Source organism: Amphiura filiformis, chromosome 7 (assembly GCF_039555335.1).
Source record: "Amphiura filiformis chromosome 7, Afil_fr2py, whole genome shotgun sequence".
Taxonomy (NCBI): domain Eukaryota; kingdom Metazoa; phylum Echinodermata; class Ophiuroidea; order Amphilepidida; family Amphiuridae; genus Amphiura; species Amphiura filiformis.
The window spans coordinates 55,158,507-55,180,206 of NC_092634.1; the positions used below are offsets into that span (position 1 = coordinate 55,158,507).

Genomic DNA, 21,700 nt, shown 5'->3' on the forward strand with positions numbered 1-21,700 from the left:
CTAAATCTTCCACAGGGGTAGTGTGGATTTTAAATGGAATAGCCCAATGCTCACCAATCTCCTGCAGTATTACAGGCAATGGATGGAAATTAATACTCATAAGAAATGCATTCTCCAATTTTGAATAACTTTGAGAAATTTTCACCAAAATGGTTGAAAATGAATGAATTTTGCACAAAAATTAATAGTTTTGTGAAAATTTCAACCATTTTTGGTTTCCATAAGTTTCCATAATTTTAGGGTTAAGATCAACCATAATGTAGTTCCACAAGTAACCATCACTAAACCAAACTGCATCATGGGACATCATTATTATTAACCCAGTACTTGACAAAGCAATATACCTATCACCACTTGATATTAACTTCATAAAGGTAATTCCTTTTGGCCTTTTATTTTTAATCTTCATTTTCATATAGCTATGTATGGAAGCGTTCCAACGCAGCACTCAGCCGGCTGTCCGAGCAGCGGCCAAAGTCACCGTCACACAGATGCTTGGAGCAAGCGATTTAGCTGTTGGTATGCAGAAAGAAGGCGAAAGTGAGGTAAGTTGTGGCATATTTACCAATTTAGTTGTAAAGTTTTAGTCTCAAGCAATTTCTTACGTTTCACATGACTTGCAAGAGGCAAGTGATGTAATTGGACGCTAGCATATGGTGCAGACTTTATGCAGTTTTGTTGGAATTTCTTTAGGCAAGTTGGCTTCTGTACAATGGTTTGGTTCAATTGGTTGTATTGCATAACAATAGTTTTGGTCAAAGCCGTCAAACCTGTAAGAATTGAAATGTTGTAATGTGTTCATTACCCATGACAACCCGCAAATGCGAGAAAGTACCCATTTTTGGCGAGAAATGGCGAGGCTAGGCGAGGAGAGGTGAGGTAGCCTATTAAAAAGGCGAGTTAGTCGAGTTAGTCTATTAAGGGATCTGGAATGAGCGTTTCGACAGTATTTTTTGTGGGACATGAGAGCACATCAGACATATCGAATAGCATTCTGAATACGAAGAATGTCTTTCTGATATCAAATAATTTTCATTTTTTGAAATTCACGATATAATACAAATTTTATGACAAATTATTAAAATTTGATATTTGTCACATTTTTGATATATAACAGTCCTCGACGTAAATTTTATATTTTGAGATATTTGAGGTTGAGATAACTAATTTAAGCATAACTAAATTAAGTCTTAATTTAGTTTTCTCAACCTCGCCATTCCTTACTTTTTTTTACTAGGCTTCCTCGCCTAGCCTCGCCATATCTTGCCATAAATGGATACTTTCTTGCCTTTGTGGGTTTCTAGTGTCTATTTATGTCTTGAATACCAACATAACAACTGTTTTTCAACTTGAAATCTCTATTTTCAAATGTTATTAGTCATCACAATGTATCCCACAGTGCAATAAAAACTGACCGTGCAGCTTGTTGTGCATGTGTTTTTGTTCGTGGTCGAGTGATAGAGCATGACAGTGATGGCACTTAGGAGTACCATGCTCTGGTGGCTGAGCTCAAACGTCATTATCTCTGGCAAACATGACCAGTAGAGCAAAACTATTGATGTAAACATTGGCATCTCTTTTTCTTAATGCTTTGTATATTAGCCATAGGTTTCAACATTGAAAGTCCCAAGTTTTGAGATTTTCTGTGGTGGTACTACAGGAAGGGGATGGGGGATATTCCCCCCATATTTTTCTAACCCTACCCCACCCAGTTTTCTCCCACTTTTAAGGCCTTGTCAGCCTTAAAAACCCAAACTTTTTGCTGCAATTTAAAGAATGATAAATTTTATTTTTCCCCTGAAATTCACTTCCCCATGCCCCCCCAAAAAAAAAAAAATACTCATTGTGCCACCACTGTCAATACAAAGCTTGTTTGTACTCATTCTAATGCATTTTTCATGCATTTTCATGACCAAATATGGTCATGAAAATGTACTATTCTGGACAATTTGAAATTTGTCGTCTGCTGTTGACACCAGCATGGAGAGGATTAACATTTGTTTCTGTTTTTACTCTTCCATATTGTCCCCTGTTCAATTTATTCTCAGAGGCATTACAGGGGTGAATTGTCAGGGAGGGGAGGTCTTTGACGGAGTAACATAATGTTTAGAATTTTCATGGCATGTGTGTTCAGTGGTGTATACACACTGGGAAAATGTAATATCTTCTGGTTGACCTGATCCAAAAATGACTTTATTTAGTCAATTGCATGCAAAGCAGTTTGTAATTTTGGTCCTGGAAGATATCTGAAAATGTTTTGCTCTCCTTTCCAAAAAAATCCAAAATATTTTGCATTGATTGAATGAAAGGGGTCACAAACCTAGAGATTGTTGGAAAATGTCCCTTCTTGTCCCTTCCATCAATGTCAATGGAAGACATGACCTTAATCTCCCACACAGGGGTGTGGATTTCAAATGGAGTCATTCAGTCAATCAATCAATCTTTCTGGGTATTGAAAAGCATGAAATTGCCTCTCTAGGTTCTGCTTGGATTTAGCTGCATTTTATTATTCTAAATTTGAGCCCTGGATGAGTGTTATGTACTAAAAATAATTGATCACTTTGGATTCAAAGTTAGTAGTCAATAATTATTTAGTTATTTCATTGTATGAATTTGTTTGTTTGATTTATCATCAGCTTCCCAATGGGACCAAGTCGGATGAGATGGAGGAGGAAACCAAGGATGCTATGCTGGGTAAGAGGATTAATGCTCTGCATGCTAGCCATAAGCTTCAACATAAAAAAATCCAAGTTATGAGATATTTTCTCAAAATATCAAGAGCTATCTCAAGAACCACTGAACCGATACCAGGCTTGTTTGTACTCATTTTAATGCATATTTTATGCTGATTTCAAATATGTTCATGAAAATGAACAAATCTGACATTTTTGAATTTGTTAAAAAAAAATTTGAAACATGTCATCTGCAGTCGCATTTTTGTGCTATAAATATATAATAGTTATTATATACCTCATATAGATTCCTGTCATTTGATTGGTTGAAAGTGCGGTCATTGAATTAGCTATTCCTTCAAAATGAACTATGGACCGGTCATGGAAATGAACTATGGACCGGTCATGTGTGTCTCAATCAAACTGCGCAATCGCAACATCCACTTACATCCATTCGGTATTATAACAAATATTGACTGCTTTATATTCGGGACATGGTTAAAATTATAGGCCTGCGGTAATTTCAAAAAAATTTGAGATCACCTTGGGCCTATAATTTTAACCATGCCCTGCATAGCAGTCAATATTTGTATACTGTTGACCTGTGATAATGCTATATTGTGCTATTTGTTACCAATACTAAGCACATTCCCGGTCAATTTGAAATGGGCTCACTGTGGTGTGATGGTTTAAGAGACTTTGGTGTGTTCATTATTTGCATATGGGAAGAAAATCAGTGAAAATTTTGTCATTTTTGAAGCTCTACCTTTTGTCAATTAAAATGGGTATAAATTGCTGACATTTAGTGGAATAGGGCCCAGTTGAAATCCATACACCCCCTGTGGAAGACATGGCCTTAACTTTACAGAAAAGGGGTGTAGATTTCAAATGGAGTCACTCATTCAGGTAACCCCATTTGAAATACACCCTCCCTGTGTGGAAGATTAAGGTCATGTCTTCTATAGGGGGTGTATGGATTTCAATTGGAATAGCCCAATAACACTCTCTTTGTGCAATTGACCTTCTTGGTAAATCCCCTAAGCCTTTGCGAGTACACCTGAGATGTTGTCATTTGACGTCATGCCGATCTGTGCCGATGCGCACATTGTTTAGCGAACATGTTACTGTGCATTGCAAGTCGGCGTGACGTCAAATGACGACATCTCAGGTGTACGCCCATAAGCCTTTGCGAGTACACCTGAGATATTGTCATTTGACGTCACGCCGATGCGCACATCGTTTAGTGAATATCATACTGCTCATTGCAAGTCGGCGTGACGTCAAATGATGACATCTCGGGTGTACGCGCAAAGGCTTAAATGGGATTTATCAAAGAGGTCAATTTAGTTGTATCAAAGATGGGTACAAAGAGTCTTTCTAATTTGTGATTTTGGTTCTTTCCTTTTTATTTACAACTCCAGCTGAAGATGAGATAGCCAGATTAGCAGAGGTTCCCTGTGATGCCTTTATCCGAGTGCTTAGCTTCTTCTGTACCAAACTCACTGAATCACAAAGGTAAAAAGAGGGGGTGAGGAATTGGAAGGGGAAAGGTGGGAAATGAGATAATTAAGCTTACGATTGTTGCATAGATATTACTTTCATGAAATTTCATTTGAATGAACACGGCTGCAAACAGCATGACAATTGTCCGAGTACACTGTGATGAACGCCTGTGTGTGCGCAATGTGAATCCAACTCATCATGCTCATTTGCGATTGGACAGCATTTTTATTCAGTATCCCAGGTTGCGCATTCACATTGTACTTAGAATATGACAGTGGTTGGATTGTGTGTAGCTGTTGGCAGCTGTTTTCATTTAATTGAAATTTTTACTTTTGTTAGCTTTTCCACATAGTTAACACCCCAGGGTATTCTTACTTAGAATTAGTCCTGGTAGGGGTTACCTCCAGGAAGCCAGAATCTAGCATGGGTACCCAGAAAATGCTTTAGTTCCCTAAGACGATTTGAACATCATCAATCTTTTGGTTTGTACCCACAAAGGAGAGGGAAAACAGAGCCCGTACAACCAGTCAAAGTCTCAGCATCATCCGATAATGAGGGCCGATTGTTCCATGAAATGCGACAGGCGAGACTCCTACGCAATTACCGTGTATTTTCACGGTCTATCGCGTAATCGCGAAATCACGCAACTCTTTATTGCATATACGCGAATGCACGCAGATAAAAACAATTTATCGCGTCTGACGTCATCTGTCAATCAAATTCGAGCACGGTTTGTTTACAAGTGTCGTGATGATGACTTGCTGAACGCGGATTTATAACCGGGCGCCTTATTGTTAATTTTGCACCTTTCGACATGCAAACCATCTCAAAAGTTAGGTCTTTATAGTAGGAAACTTTGGTGAAGGCACCATGTCCACAATGCCTAGAAAAGCTGCTTTTTGCCTTGTAAAAGTACTGAAATTTTTCGCCATTTGCTGCTATTCCTTTTCTCCGATCAGCACCAGATAGATCGGTCTTCCTTTTACGTGCTGATTAACCTGTGTAAACCAATCAAGGATCGTAATTGACAGTGACATCAGACGCGATAAATTGTTTTTATCTCTGTCTTTAATTATAGTCTTTGTACCCTAAGATGATAAGCATTTTCTTTTTGTTATGCTACAGATTTGGTCATCTGAGTAACAGTGCTAATCAGCCACTACTAACACTGCAGTTGGAAGCTATACTAGCTATGGTGAGCAATGCAGGCCCGGAGCTTAGAAGAAGTCAAAACTTTCTCAAAGTTACATGGTAAGATATGCTTTAATAATGTAGATCAGTTAGACAGAGTTAATGTAAGCACTAGTGGTGGTCAGTGAATTGGTGTTGGGCTTGCAACCTGTACATTTGTAAAGCCAAGAATCAAACAAAAATAGAGCCCCGACTCAAGATCTGTCATATCAGTTCGGGGGCACTCGTAATAACCGGACGTCTCTGATTTCAAAGACGGGTCGGTGATTTCACATACGGGGGTCTGTGATATCACATACGTCGAGCTTTGTTGACAGCTGGGCACTCGATGCAGCACATCGGAACGAAGCTGAGTGTATTAGAATAAGCTTTCCTATGTTTAGCAAATATCTACCTGTGCAAAAATTATATCTATCTGTGCAAATTCTGACAAATGGTCCCAGAACACACTTAGATTGCAATGGCCAAAATCAAATGTTTTGAAGTAAAAAAAAATCCCAATTTTACTATCCAATTCATGAATTGGATAGTAAAATTAGCAGGCACTCAACATGCTCAACTTGGGCTTGCTACAACCCTGATAAGGCCTATACACAAAATTATTCCCACTGCGCTGCCACGTTCATCAAAATTATTTATATCGTTTGCGACTGGGTTTTGAAACTAGGGAGTATGTGATTTATGAGGCGCCTCTGAAATATGATACTGTTATGTGACATGGCGCTTCAAGAGTATTTGATATCAGAGACGCTTTGAATTAGCAGTGCCCTGAACTGATATTGGATTATCATGCAATTACTAGAGGATGGTGGTGTCTATTGGGTATTTTGAATTCATTACTCTGTAATGTGTCGAAAAATGTAAATTTCAGAAGCTTGCTGGGTTTTGTTTAATTGTGCTTGGATCTGTCCAGTTTAGCTTAGGATAGGATAGGATAGGAAGCTTTATTTCACCACGGACACCCAAATAAAAAAAATTTGTTCTTCCTTGGGGCCCTGGACATAATACATCATATAAAACATATTAAGAAATCAAGTACAAGTTGAATTATGATTAACATTTATAATCATGTTTAGATAGACTCAAGCAAAAGTTAAAAGTATGCACTCTTAGCATTATGTTTGAAAATCGATAAAGTCATAGATTTTTGAATAGTTTCATCCAAATTGTTCCAAATGATTGCATCTCTATAATATGTTAAACTACATTTCTCATAGTTTGTCCTTGGTTGAGGGTCTGGCAAAAGTTGTAATGATTCTCTGGAATTGAAAATATATCAGCTAAATAAAGAGGTGACAAGTTTTTCAAAATCTTGTATGTTAAACAGAACAATTGTACTGATGCCTATGAGAAATTGGCTTCCAACCAAGTTGATCAAGAGCAATATTACTTACTATGAAAATATATTTATTTATTCATAGAGCTCATGATTCACTGTGGCCAGTGCAAATAAAAACCAACACAAGTGTTTTTTGGCGGGCATTTAGGTGGTTTTTGGGAGTATAGTGAAGAAGTGTCCGTATTAGCATTACAAATATTATATGTGATATAGGTTTGTTATATTGTTTGTTCTTCTTTTTTTTTCATTGCAGGCAAGAACTATGCCCAGCCCTAATAGCTATCCTCGGCATCCCACGAGATGAAAAACACCTCATCTCCCACCACTCCATGCCAGGCCACGACAACGACATATCCCAAGATCACGGCCGAGGGTCAAGCAGCACCGGAACAGCGCCATCTAAGCACAGGGCAGCAAATCGCATCATATACTGCGTCGCTGTGGAGCTGGTGAGACTCATTGGTAGCGTGGAATCGTTGAGACCGGTGCTGGGATCGTTGTTTCATCATATCTTGCTATTTCCCCCACCGTCGCAGAGGAATGAAGCCTTGAATGTTCTGAAAGAGGTAAGCAACTGCTATAATCGGGGCTCAAATTTGGCGCTCTCCTGTTGCTATAATTCAGGGGTGTGATTTTTCCGGATTTTCCGGATTTCCGGATTTTGGGATTAAAAAAAAAAAAAATCCGATTTTCAAAAAAAAAAAAAAAAAAAAAAAATTTTTTTAAATTTTTTTTTAATTTTAATTTTTTTCCCCGCTTTAGAGTGGCCCTGGACCAAGAGCTAAATGCTTAACAGAGATGTCACATTTCCGAATTTTCAGTTCGGATATGAGAAAATCTCCAATTTTAAAATGAAAATTCCTTAGAACCCTGACTGGATGATTTATAGACACACTGTACTGTGCAAAAATGGTGATGCAATTTCTCATGTGTATGTGAATGATTTGATACAGTAAATGTTTTGATACTATAAAGTGAAGTATTTTAACAGTTTCTCATTTTTGCATTTTACCCCATGAAATTGCATCTCCAGTGGTGCTCAAGTGTGTAAAACCCCTCTGGCTTTGGGGGCTTGGCCCCAGCCTTCCAGGGCGTTGCCCCTGGACCCACCAGGGGCCCTTAGCGGCCCCTGGACCCCCGCCGCAACAGGCGACAGCTACGCTACGCCGCTCGCTCCGCTTGCAATTTCATTGCTTTGGGGTTTTTTTCAGAAAGCACCAATCACACCCCTGATAATTGTAAACATGTCACTCAAGTTGTAGCATGGTTGTTTGTGGAAAAATTTAGTTAGCTTGAAATTCTGATCACCTGGACAAGGAACTTACTGCTAATTGTCTCGTTATAACCCGTACGAAACTCGATCCTGGTTGCGATGTTCATTTGTGGAATGCCTATGTTTATGGAATGATGTGGGGCCGTAGTGATCAGCGAAAACCTGTTAAGTGTGCTGAGGCTTGTGGATCAATGTCTAGGCGTTGTGCCTGTGCATAGCGCACTATAAATCACTGCGCTTTTTTTTACTTGCCTGGGCTATTACATTCGAAATTTGCCATACCTCTGTAGAAGATTTAAGAATAGAAATGGCTGGTGTTAATTATTATGAAACCCATACTCCCACTGTATATGGCTTATTTAGATAGTATGTTAATGTTTGGATGTTGACTTGTTTGTTTTACATAAAAAACTTCAAAAATAAATAAATGTATGTCACTCTTTGATATAAACATTCAATATTAATATCCCAACAGATGCTGTGTAACCCAGAGAGACTATTGGACCTTGCAGGACCTCCAATACCAATTATAGGCATTGAGAAGTCACCACAATCAAAGACTGGAAAGAAGACTAGGAACCCAGATTTGGATATTCTTACCATGTAAGGCGCTATATTAAAAAAATCCTTTGTATCAAAGCTCCGGCATGTGTTAATAAAATTGTGCGTGTTATGATCAATGAAAAAGTCATATTTCAATTTTTTTATTTTTTTTTTACATTTTCTGTCCAAATTTTCCAAGAAAACAACCAAACCTGTCAGAAAAAATCAACATCGTATCGTATTCGCATTCGTTCGCAATTCATTTCCGGGTATGCCTTACGCTCATACCCTGTACCTTTTACCCACACACAGAAGATAGAGAGAACACACAGGAGAACATGAAGCACATTTGTGTCAGAATGCATAGAAATGTGTTTGACCAAGTCTTTGGGGTTGTACTTAAATATGCAAAAATGTTTTGCTTTTTTTGATAAAAATTGAATACCGTATTTTGTCAAACCCCCCCCCCCTCAAATAAACGCCCACCACCACTTTTTTCAACCAAGATGTTTCAAAAATTCCGATATTTCCATGCTATCTTGTGTAGTAAGCTTACATGTACCAAGTTGCTCACATGGTCGGTAATAGCAGCAATAAATGGCGAAAATCTGCATCAGAAACCCGGAAGTGAACCAAAAGTCAGTGTCAAAAGTTCATAGTTCGTCATTTTAGCGTGACTTTTAAGCTTACCTAATGATTTTAACGGGAATTGTCGTGCTAAAATGACCTCTAATAAATGCCCCCCCCTTGGGAAAATGTAACGGCGTTTATTTTTGAGGAAATACGGTATGGAATTACAATTTTGAGTCACAGCAGGTCAAACTAAGAGGGTTTCAGAGGGAATTTCTTTTTGTAGAAGATGTTTACAAGGGAGAGTATGTGTTACAAAATAATTAACTCCAGCCAATTCTATTTGAAAAACATACTCCCTCTGTACAAGACTTTTGCATAAATCTTCCAAATAGAATAGCCCATTTTTGCTGATTGAAGAAACTTGTTTTTTTACGCTTTTCTATCCATCAGGTTAATGGACGGTATAGCAGAAGCCACTCAATGCAAAGATGGTACCGTGTGCCATTCAAGCGTCGCCTGCGTGGGGGCGCTTCTCTCGGCACTAGAGCTGATAGCGCAGGGTAAAGGGCTGAATGACAAGCAGGTGGAGATCATATTGAAACGTGCTGAACAGGAGGAGGAAGAGAGGAATTTTATACCAAAAAGTCCAGGTGGGTGAGAATATATAGGTAGACTAAGAGAGAAAATGCAATCTTTTCAACATTTTAACGATTTCAGCATTTTTGTTAATGTTTGAAGTGTTTTTCAGCCTATTTCTGAATCAAATTCACAGAAAATGTTTATAAAAACGTGTTTTTCAGTGTTTTTATATTGAAGACCTGTTTTCATACCCGAATCTTGCATTTCTCGCCAGAAAAGATTCTTTCGTACCACAAAAACTATTTCTGTGCCATATGTATGCCGGATTCAACAACCATTACAACTGAATAAGCTTAAGTTTGACCTGATTTTCCAGCCAGAGTTTACCAAAACGGTCCATTTTCTGGCACATCCAAGCAACAGACTATAGAGGGCAGTATTTTTTTTATTTTGGCCAATTTGGGGCATAAATCTTGCTTTTTCTCACATCCTGCAAGACTTTGCAATCTCGCATTTTTGGTGAAAAAAATTTTGTTTTTATCTAAGACTATATATATATAGGGTTTAATGTAGGGTAAAATCCTACATTGTCTCAAAATATTTTCTACAGTTGATTTTTCTGAATCAATGTCGATTCCTTGAGCCTTATGGAAGAACAGAGTATCCACTGAATAATTAGGAAAGGTTAAAGAAGAAATTTAAAGAAAGCAAAGTAAATTAGCAAAAGTATTTATATATGGCATGCTTCAGAATAAGACTGGTGAACATCAGTTGCAATTGGTTCTGGGTAGATTTACTTCATTTGGTGTATTGTGGGAGATTCTAAGCGCCATTGGTATGATCACACTTCACTTGTTTAATAACAAGAGAACTACTTGCTGATTGGTTACTAGAAGACTATTGTGATTTATTGAGCCAATCAACAACGTGGTAAGAATGGTGGTAGGGTTGAAGAGGATTGAGCTTAAAGCAGGGATGCCAGTTTTTAGGCAGTTGCCTGATTTCCTACTTTTTGTTAGTCAAAATTTCTGTGCTATTATTTATATTCAGCCTGTTTTGAGACTTTTTGTAGCCCAAATTTGCGCACTTTTTCAGGCTTTCCGGAAAAGTCACTTCAGGCACTGGCATCCCTGTTAAAACCTGTATTTTAATTGCTCACTCATATCAATATATCCAATATTTAACCAATTGGAACTACTGTATGAAAGACAGTATATAGTGTCCATGAGTGTTAGTGTTAGCATACAAAGATCCTGTATGTGCAAGGGATATGGAGCCATTTTGTAATAAACATTAATATTCAATCATTTCTTGAACATTTTCTGCAGATAAACCAGAAGAAGCAACAACCAATGGCACACCAGAAGTACCACCAACAGAACCTGAGGATATCAATAGCATCAAGGACACACCTAGTGACAGCGCCTCGCCTAGCAACAAGGACATGCCTAGCAACAAGGACACACCCAGCAACAAGGACACACCCAGCAACAATGACACACCTGGCAATGAAGATGAACCTATCAATGAGGATATCTCCCACAGTGATACACCAGAGGAAAAAGACGATGGAGAAAACTGTGAAGAGCTTCCTGATGAGGTGGTGCAAGACGAGGTGGTGCAAGACGATGTGGTGCAAAACAAGGTGATGCAAGACGAGGTGGTGCAAGACGAAGAGAAAGGTATCGAGGAAACTCAGGATGACCACAAAGAAACAAATTCAGAAACAAAACAAGAAGCAGATGATGCAGAGGAAGATGTAAAGGACGATACTGAGGAGAAAGTTGATGTTGAAAAAGCTGTTGATACTATTGATCAAGATGCTAAAGATGACATCGTAGAGGAAGAGGTTGTGATTCAAGCCAAGAAAGTAAAAATGGAAAACGAAGACAGCGGGCAAGAGGATCTCGATTCCGTTGACATGGAGTATTCGTCTGGGGAAGTTGCAGCCATACTCAGAGCAACAGCGGAGCTGCGTCAAAGCAACTTGGTGGCATCAGAAAACGGATCTCCAAAAGTTCCCAACGTACCAGTTGACGGAGACGCAGGTGAAGGTGATATTGTCCACAGGTTTAGATATAATGAAGACGAAAGCTCCCTGGAAGAAATTAGCCCAATACGTGCGGAGCAAAACGATAAAGCGGCTAAGACGTTAGCTCTGTCTGAACAGGAGTTAACGGAGAAGCAAGAGCAGAGACGGGAAGAGCTTGAACGGTTGGCGAAGATTAACGAGGTGGCTGAGCGTGAGGGAGCGAGGGAGTATTCCCAGGCACTGATTCAGCTCCTACCTGTGATCATTCCGATGGTGAATACCTATGAGGTGGACGAGATGATCCAGAAATTTTCCTCCCAGTTTGTCACAAGTAAGTTATTATGGGGTAAAGCTAATGCTGGTTTCATACTTTCCTGTTGCTTTTGCCGCTCTGACAACGAATTTGTTTCACTGCCCAATTGCACTAGATACGCTAGCTGTGACCAGCGGCAAGCGGATATATTGATCACTCCACCGCTTTGCCCAAGCAGCAGCATCGCCAGGAGTTTAATTCAAGTCAACTCGGGAGCGACACCGCTCTGAGTATGAGAACAGGAAATGATTTTTGGCAGTGCTGAGCAGCTACATTGGCTTTCATAGTCATGCCATTGCAATTCAGTGGTGTGCCGCTCCACTTGCAGAAAAGTACAATTGGCATGATGAAGCATCACACGGCAAGCGGCAGAAAGGATGAAACCAGCATAAGTGTATTATTTATTGCACATGAAAGCGCATGACTATTTATCATCAGCATTGCTAGAGCTAACACTGAAAGATCGCTTAATGTTAGCTTGCTGAATGCACAGAGATTCTTAGTGTTAATCTTCGTGTTTGTTAACATAATACTTGATCAGACGAGCGCTAATACTAAGCTAAGCTACCTCAGAGGTAGCTTAATGTTCTAACACAAACTTCATTCTAAGCCTGTCTGAACAAGCCCTCAGTCAGACATTCAATGCTCTGCGTGCTAGCCATGCGCTTCAATGGAAAAAGTTTCAAGTTTTGAAATATTTTCTCAAAATATTAAGAGGTATCTTAAGAACTACTGAATCAATACTAGGCTTGTTTGTACTCATTTTAATGCATTCTTCATGCTGATTCCAAATATGGTCATAAAATTTACATTTCTGAAATTTTGAATTTTTAAATGTTTTTGAAACTTGTTGTCTGCAGTCGACACCTGCGTGAAGAGAGTTAATATAGGGCTGCTATCATGAACAAACAATGAAATGTCTGTGGAATACATAATATTTAAAATTTGAGGCAATTTTAATAAACACTCGCCTGATAATTTTCAGCAGCTTGATTTACAATCACTCAACCATTTTTTTTACAGATTACACAAATTGTCGGCATCAAGGAACAGCGCCCTCCGAGTCCAACTCAACAAACGAGCGTCTTAACCTAGCCCCTGTCATCAATGCTGATGGCATCTATATAGCTACTTACTACAGTCTCTTACTCAACTTGAAACTGATCAGGAGTGACCACTATGAGAATCCTGGTACTATACCACTCACAAAGGTAGGGTTTGGACTATAGGGAAGGAATCTATCTGAATGTGAATTTACGCGAGCATAATTTTGGACTTTATTAACTCGTGCAATAACAAAAACCAAATAGTGTTCACCAATTATAAGCCGAACAAACTTTAACATACTCATGCAAAGTACATTGTATGGTTTTTGGAAATAAGTGAATGTGATAAGTTTGATAGAGTATAACCGAATTCTCAAAACAAAAATGGTGCTCATCTGAGAGGTCAAAAGTCATCACTATATCCACCTCCAGTCAGCGGCACTAGTTTTGAAGTTCAGCGTGTTCTGCGTTGGCTGAGCGTTGTTTTTTGCGTGTTTCTTTGATCGTGCTTGTAAAAGTATGTACACGCACCAAGTAATGCTAAGCTAACAGTACAGAACACGCTGAACTTCAAAAGCTAGTGCCGCTGACTGGAGGTAGATATATAGACTATAGTAATGATTTTAATATGTTTTTCATTTACAGAAACAATTCATAGACAGTGTACATGACAGCGGTGTCTTGGTGTACTTATCGTCAACATGGCTGGGAGAGCTCTTCCAAATTGTCATAGAAAATAATATACTAGAAGAGGCTGGATACGAGACCCGGTCATATCATAGCAATAAGGCTCTTATATCCCTACTTACAGGTGAGAAATCTATAATGAAAGTGTCATTATGCTAATTTATGCATGAATATATGAATAATAATATTCTAGGAGAGGCTGGTTATGAGACCCAGTTATATCATAGCAATAAGGCTCTTATATCCCTACTTACTGGTGAGAAATATATAATGAAAGAGTTATATGCTAATTTATGCATGAATATGGTCATTTTCACGGTAAAGGGTGTAACTTTGGATTTTTAACATTTTAATCCGTAGTGTTCTAATAAAGCCACAGAATTCCATGATTTTTGGCCACATAAGTCATCTAGTTAGCATCTACCTTGGGTAGCATAATCAGCTTTGGGAGTTACTGCGTTCAGTTTTAGCAGTCTTAAATGTACTTAATATTGCCATTTTGAAAAACTATAAAAAACAGTAACATTTTTGTAAAACCCTGTGTTTTCTTCAGTTAGTTCATGGATAATTTTTCTTATCCTGAAAGTACAGTCATATGTTCAGTAAACACTGCCACATTAGATTTAATTGTGAACAGCCCTGTATTTTTGAGAACCGGACTTGATATTTGTCGCTTGAGGCTTCATTTTCCGTTAACAATTGTTAACAAACTTTGTGGGTGTAGCTTTGGTTCATAATTCTTGGTTATTTCTTCACTTCTTCTTGATTCATAACAGTTGTTATCTTAACTTGAAATGGGTAACAAAAATTAGTCGATTTGCAAGCTTTTAAAATTTTTATAAAATCTTGACTTCAAAGAGCCGTTTTTCCGTTAACTTTTTTGAAGCCTCCAAACAAACTGTTCAGCAAGCTTGTGCAAATATAAATAAAAGAGCTCATCCAATCTATTTATCAAAATGTAGCAAAGTAGATCCTCAAGTCACATGTTTTTAAATCGTGGAGATATATATCATCGTTTGAAAATGGGACCCAATACAAACTTTCCGTTAACAATTGAAGCCTCCGAAACAAATGAAGCCTCCGAAACAACAATAAGATTAATTATCATCTATGCATATCTAAATTGGTGTGTTTCATACTGATATCTGCATTGTAATTATTACTTGATATGTGCAGAATGTCATAAATTTTTAAAAAAATTGACATTATGGTTAATGTTTGAAAAATATACTGATACCCAAAAAGCCTGTTTCGGAGGCATCACATGTAAAAAACACCATACTTAACAAATGGGTGAAAAAATTAACATGTGATAAATCTACAATATCTGCCGCATAGAATCATTGATTCAATACACACAAGAAAATAACAGCTTAGATGATCCCAACACTGTTGTTTTCAAAACAACTACTTCTGCAATGTGTAACAATTGTTAACATGAAGCCTCCGAAACAAAAAAAATGACTTGCTGTGATAATTTAATTTTTGTCACAACTGAAATTCAATACTTAGTAGCAAAGCATGAAAATTGGTAATTGTGATATTTTTTACCTATTTTTTTATGTCAACTTGTAGCAGTTAGCCAAATATTTTACTTTTATGATCACCTGTGTTGTTAACTGAAGCCTCCGAAACACAAATTGCTTGAATTGCCAATTCTAAAAAATAACTCAAATTTCTGTGAAACTTGGCTGGGAGGTTCCTTTCATCAAGTAGTATTTGTACATGAAGTTAGACATTCAAATTATTTTAGGAACCCAATTAAAACTTAAAAAATATGTTTAAGGTTTGGAAATTTCCATTGTAAATGACACTTGATGTTAAAAATTTTCAAAACTGCAATTACAAACATAGCAAAACATGGTATAAAATGTAACTTATATCTGTTGACTTACTTTGGAATGGGATTTCACATGTATTCCAGCTTTCATGTCATAATTTTCTGAGGTTATGTAAAATACATTTTTCTTAGATTTTAACCAAAATGTTATGCAAATGTCAATTTTTTTATTAGAAATCAAAAGGTTTAAGCCTTGAAACATTATTTTACTGGAATTTAAGTTGCTTCTATGCATGATTTCAGTAAACAGAAACATATTTAAGTGGTTTGAAATTTTGACCCTAAAAATCAAAAGTTACACCCTTTACTGTGAAAATGACCATATATGAATAATAATATTCTAGGAGAGACTGGTTATGAGACCCGGTCATATCATAGCAATAAGGCTCTTATATCTCTACTTACAGGTGAGAAATCTATAATTAATTAATCATATGCTAATTTATGCATGCATATATGAATAATGCATGAATAATAATATTCTAGGAGATGCTAGATATGAGTCTCGGTCATATCATAGCAATATAAGGTTTGGTGGCTCTGAAAAGAGCTGTTCACTGAAGACTGCCTCTTGTCAAAGAGAACAAGCAGACCTCGCCTATCCATGTTATGTCTTCAACTGATTGTTTTTCCCCTTCAGATATCGACGGTCTTGGCAACCATCATATCAATGGTCAGATGCTTCATGATGCTCACTCACAGAATCAGAAGTTGTTATCACTGGTCACAAAGGGTACAACTAAGACTGGAGAAGCAGGTAGGATATAAGATGCGTAACCCCATGAGAACTACCTGCCAATTGGCCAAAAAGAAGTTTTCATTATCAATTGGACCAATCAGCAACATTGTTAGAATAAATTCACCGTGCAAAAAAATTGAGGTGAATTATTTGCAAAGCTCCATTCTGATTGGTGATTAAAGTGAAGGTATCACGTAATTGACCAATCAGATGCAATGTTAGATCGGCAGGTAGTGCTCAGGGGGTTAATAAATAAGTGAATAGGCTTTTTTGACAGGAATGCATGATAAGTTATAGTATTTCTATGAGTACGCCGTCAGTTATCACAGTACCGGTGCCGCCGGTCCTAGTGACAGTGGTCGAGCTGAAGTCAGAGACACATTAGAGACCACTCTCAAACTCTATCACTCTCACAGGGACGCCTGCACTGGTACTCTGATAAACGGTGGCGTACCTATAGAAATACTATAACTTAACAATAAAGTAAATCTCTTTAAAAATAAATTGGTGTTCTTTTGTGTAATTGATTCCTAAACTTTGGCTCACTTCAAGTCCACACATAAAATTAATTGTGCAAAGCATACACACACGTGTACAACTAAGACTAGAGAAGCAGGTATAGAATATAAGACACTGAATTAAATCTCTTTAAAAAGGGGAAGTGTGTGGTATCTCTGTGATTCGGTCCACTTCAAGTTAGGTACTGAGGTAGGGTGCATATTTCCCTGGTTGCAGTATTGAATTGCACACATAAAGTATGCTTGCTGCGCAATGTCGAAAGATCATTCACGTCACTTTCCACTGCCACTTCAGAACCTGAGGTGAACGAAAGTAAAGTTGTGTTTTTTAGAAGGGACCAATAATGTGCTAAATACCATAAAATTCACTGAAATTTGGGTTGTATCTTCCAAGGAATTTTACACAAAATTAGGGTTAGGATTAGCTGACACAAAATAATCACTAGAAGGATCGACCAGGCATTTTTGGTGCAAGCATATAGATGTGCTAATAAACTGTGAGACATGTTTAATGCATATGATGGTAGGCTGTACATACTTTATTCCCCGCAAGTGCAGCTGTCAAATCAAGGGAATACGTCGGGGCAAGCCCAGAGAAAATATCTCACCCTTCCAAAAATCCTTTGCAACATGATACATCACCTCATTACATCAAATGACACTTCTAGTCCATTTGTTTTCAAGTTGAGAATAGACTGGCTAAACATGGGTCGATAGTCAAGAAATAAACACATTTTGCAAGATCTGGATGTGCTCTATTCATTGAGGTGCTTTTTGTCACTATCAACCTATGTTGCACTAGACAGCAAATCAGTACAGAAAACTGAAAAGGAAGAAATGCATTGTGGGAAGTGTAAGGTATCTTCTCTGCCCTTTTATACCATTATATTGTTCCTCTGTTACATTCCTGTACAGGTATGAAATTTGCCACCCATATAATCACTACTTACTGGCATCAAATCCTGGCCGTCCTGTCCGTCCCGCTCTCAGCAAGGAATCTCTCCAGTACTGGAATTGCCTCCTTCCTGGGGTCAGAGAGTAGCAAAGGTCAAAGCAGCAGGGAAAGAGATGCCATCTGTCTCAGCTTGGATTCATTAAGGAAAGCAGCAGGCCTCAGTTGTACATTGGGTAAGTTTTACTTCGTAAAATTGAGATTTTGTCTCCACTCGTAGAGCCTTAGGGTTAGGGCAAGTGGTCCAGGATTTACGCGTGTTAGCCTTTGTGCTCCAGGATAAATCTGATTTTATTTTCGATCATTTTGGCAGAAAGGTGTTTACCACATATGCTCTTCATGCAATTTCATAGTCAAGCTGATGGTTGATTGATTGAAAACCTTTTTCGCTTATACAAAAGGAATGCCAGTTTTTCGAGTTGAATTGTTGACCAACTTTGGATTTTGTCAATGACAAATGCTTTTATTTTTTATTCTTCAGGGCTCCAGTCCCGCTGCGCAACGGTCTTTGCCCAGATCGCCAATGCTTCGTGTGTCAGCGAGGACCCATTCCAGCAACAGCATCAGCAACAGCAAGCCGAGTCTAGCAAAATTCCACTGAGAGGGCGCTCTAATAAGAGCCAGGGATTCGCTTGCATGCAGCCCATGTGCTTAGCATGGAGTCGTTGTTGTCTATGGGTCTAGAAATGGGTAGTCATTCAGAGGAGTGCTGGCAGCATGTGTTTAGGTAAGTTTACTCTTTACTGTTATCCTATTATTGGCAAATTAAGAGCATTTTTTCCCTCAGGGAAGAAATCAAAAGCTCAAAGTAACAGTATTAGGAAATGTGTGTATGGGGGTGGAGGGGGGGGGGTTATATTTGCTGACTCTTCAGGTATACTCATATAAAAAAAAAAAAGCAGTGATGTTAATTTATTTTCTGGTTTTGTTATAAACAGGGATATGTATGTTTCATCATACGCCTTATATCTGTCAAACTTTTAAATCATTACAAGTTTTATTTGCTGTGTTAAATGTTGTACAAATACAAGTACATGCCCTTAACCGTCCACAAAGGGAGTGTGAATTTCAAATTAGGTTACCTGAATGGTTGACTCCATTTGAAATCTACACTCCCTGTGTGGAAGATTAAGGTCATATCTTCCATAGGGGGTGTATGGATTTCAAATGCAATATTATTTATCTTCACATACAGATGCTGCGCTTACGTGTCACAACTAGAGCACTGCCATTTCAGCAGTGGTGGAACAAGCCCATCCGTGCAGCATTCCTTGAGTTTTAAACGATCCTCTGCCAATCAGTCGGACGGCTACAACCAAGACGATATGGGTGACGAACTCGACATGCTGGCCTCGTACGTTCAGGTGCCCACATCCTCATCGCAAACATCGCCATCTAGCATTGACGTGCAGGAGGTGATACGGCAGGAGAGTCAGGAGTCAGGATTTGAGGTTGGGTCTGCGAGGGGAGGGATGCTGAGTGCGAACAGCGCTGCTAAGGTTGTGTTTGGATTGACATCTGAAGTTGAAAGGTAAGTGGATTATTTATGTGACTTAAGATTGTATTTGCCATCATCCTAGTTCATGATGACATCTCTTCCCAAATTTAACTATCTGCTCCCTTGTTTTGTGACTCGAATATCTGTGTAAAATGTGTTGAATACTTGGCATGATTATTATAGTGATAGGGTAAAGGAAAGGGAGGCGAACCTGTATATAAACAGTTAATGGAGTGCCATCTCTATTTTCATTGGTGATTGAAGCAGACTTGCTGTAGGGGGATCACTACACCTCCACCACAGCAAGTCTGTTACCTTGCCAGCATTAAAGAACACCACTGGTGTCACCAGTACCCATTTATACACCTGGGTAGAGAGGATTATTTGAGGTGAAGCACCTTACTCAAGGGCACAACACGCATGGCCATGACAGGCTCCAACCCACACATCTCACAATCATGATGCCTATGCTCTACCGCCAGATCACACATCCCCACACATGCACATTACAGTAATATACTCTATAAAAAGATGCATATGCTGCATAGAATAAAAGTTTAACAACCTTTTTTACAAACCATACGTTCCATTACAGGTTCTTTGATGAAGCGGCCAACAATCTAAACCTTCAAGCCCTCATCGCATTTCTTCGTGAGCTACGTACATCATCCCAGCAGCAATTATACAGCGGTACATCCAGTGATCACGACCAGTCCATTATAAGACCAACATCACCAAGCAAATCAATCAAAACAACAGGTGAGATTACTGCCATAATGACTGTGGTTAAGGGTGGTTTTAACCCTGGAATTAGGAAAACTTTTGGGCTTCATAACTGCTTTATTGTTGGTCTAAAGTCTATAAAATTTTACATTATTGTGAATGACAAAGACTTGACTTTGAGAATTAATCTGTCAGGTCAAATTTGGGCAAAAATGCTCATTTTTGGAGAAAAGCAAAAGCAATTTTTTCGGACCATCTAACAAAATATTTCATGAGTCAAAAATATTTTTTTATTAATTTTTAAAAACTAGATAAAAATATCTAAGACCTGTTTTTTTTAAATTTTGACCAACTTTGAGCAATTTGCACCAAAACTGGTTTTAAAAAGGCCCAAAAATCATTAAAAAAACACCTGAATTTGGCCCAAATTTTGAAATATTAATGGTGAAGTTGACCTCACAGATGAATTTAGCAAGTCTTCCCCATTCTAAATATGTATACTTTTATATACTTTAGACCAATGATTTGGCAGTTATGAGGCCCAAAAGTTAATGTATTCAACACTTCAGATATTCAAATTGCAAACTGAAATTTGTGCCTAAAAAGTGCTTTCAAAAACAATTGTAGTTTATTCATTTTTGCCCTTCATATGTTTTGTTTACTAAGTGAGGGCAATTAGCATTGCCAGATGCAAGCCATAAACATTTCTAACGCAGCTGAGCATTAAAATCCCTCCACATTGTCAAAATGCTGCAGTCACAAGTCATAGAAAATCCCTAAATCAATATATTTATAACAAAAGAGAATCCAGACAGTGATTCAGCACCTGCTTCAGCATCCAAGGAAATAATGAATATCATCCCACAAATCACCTGCTTTTGACAGAAGATTTAATAGTCTGCTGAGGTAGAATGCGCTATTTATTTTCAGAAAAAAATTATTTTGAAGGTGGCTACCTGTAAGTTGAGGATAGATATTCACTGGCGTAGTGCATGTTAGAATATGACTGTTGCTAGGTCAACTGGCTCACTCTTTCTTTGTTACGAACCACTGATCGAAATGATCACAACACAAAGCCTATGGCATGGCATAATTCGGAACAGGTGTATGAGCCCATGCAGTAACCAATGGTTACTAATGTTCACTACGGCAGCGAATTAACAAAAGATCCTGTAGCCTTAACTCAAGTTAAGACAGGTCTAGCAAACCTAAGGTCCTGGGTTTAATCCCAAGCCGGATCACTTTTACAATGGCAAAACTGTTGAAACATGAAATAGAGTTAATACTCTTAATCCTCTTCCTGTTTCACCAGGTCAAGCCAGCAATTCTCTGCAGCTGTTCAGGATGGCAGACGTAATACTCAAGTGTGTCCGCCATTCCAGTCGACCGGTACTGCACATCATGCAAGCGTGGAATGTGGTGGCGCCACATTTTGTTGAGGTATGACCATAGCACCATTTGAACAGCATTCTAAACAAATAGATTCACAATTAAAGGCATGCCAAAATAATGTGTAAAACTCCACAAACTCATCCCATTTTGTCTCCAGGCTGCTTGTCATAAAGATTGCCATGTGTCCAAGAATGCTGTTCAATTTTCCCGTAATTGTCTTTGCTGGCTAACCTCCCACTTGGAGCAGCTAAAGAATGCTGATTGAGTATATGTGACGTGGTATATCG

The 21,700-nt window shown here is 38.3% G+C and overlaps 1 protein-coding gene across 1 annotated transcript in view; it reads left to right on the plus strand.

Annotated features, from left to right (window-relative positions):
• LOC140157361 (brefeldin A-inhibited guanine nucleotide-exchange protein 3-like) overlaps positions 1-21,700 on the plus strand; it is a 67,876-nt gene that overhangs the window by 23,560 nt on the left and 22,616 nt on the right. The window contains 17 exon segments of the mRNA XM_072180531.1: positions 420-545; positions 2,637-2,694; positions 4,094-4,187; positions 5,301-5,426; positions 6,959-7,271; positions 8,454-8,581; positions 9,545-9,744; positions 11,002-12,036; positions 13,042-13,229; positions 13,710-13,875; positions 16,232-16,348; positions 17,764-17,976; positions 18,282-18,425; positions 18,428-18,527; positions 18,996-19,331; positions 19,894-20,057; positions 21,334-21,461. Of these exon segments, the coding sequence (XP_072036632.1) occupies positions 420-545; positions 2,637-2,694; positions 4,094-4,187; positions 5,301-5,426; positions 6,959-7,271; positions 8,454-8,581; positions 9,545-9,744; positions 11,002-12,036; positions 13,042-13,229; positions 13,710-13,875; positions 16,232-16,348; positions 17,764-17,976; positions 18,282-18,425; positions 18,428-18,527; positions 18,996-19,331; positions 19,894-20,057; positions 21,334-21,461 (3,636 nt within the window).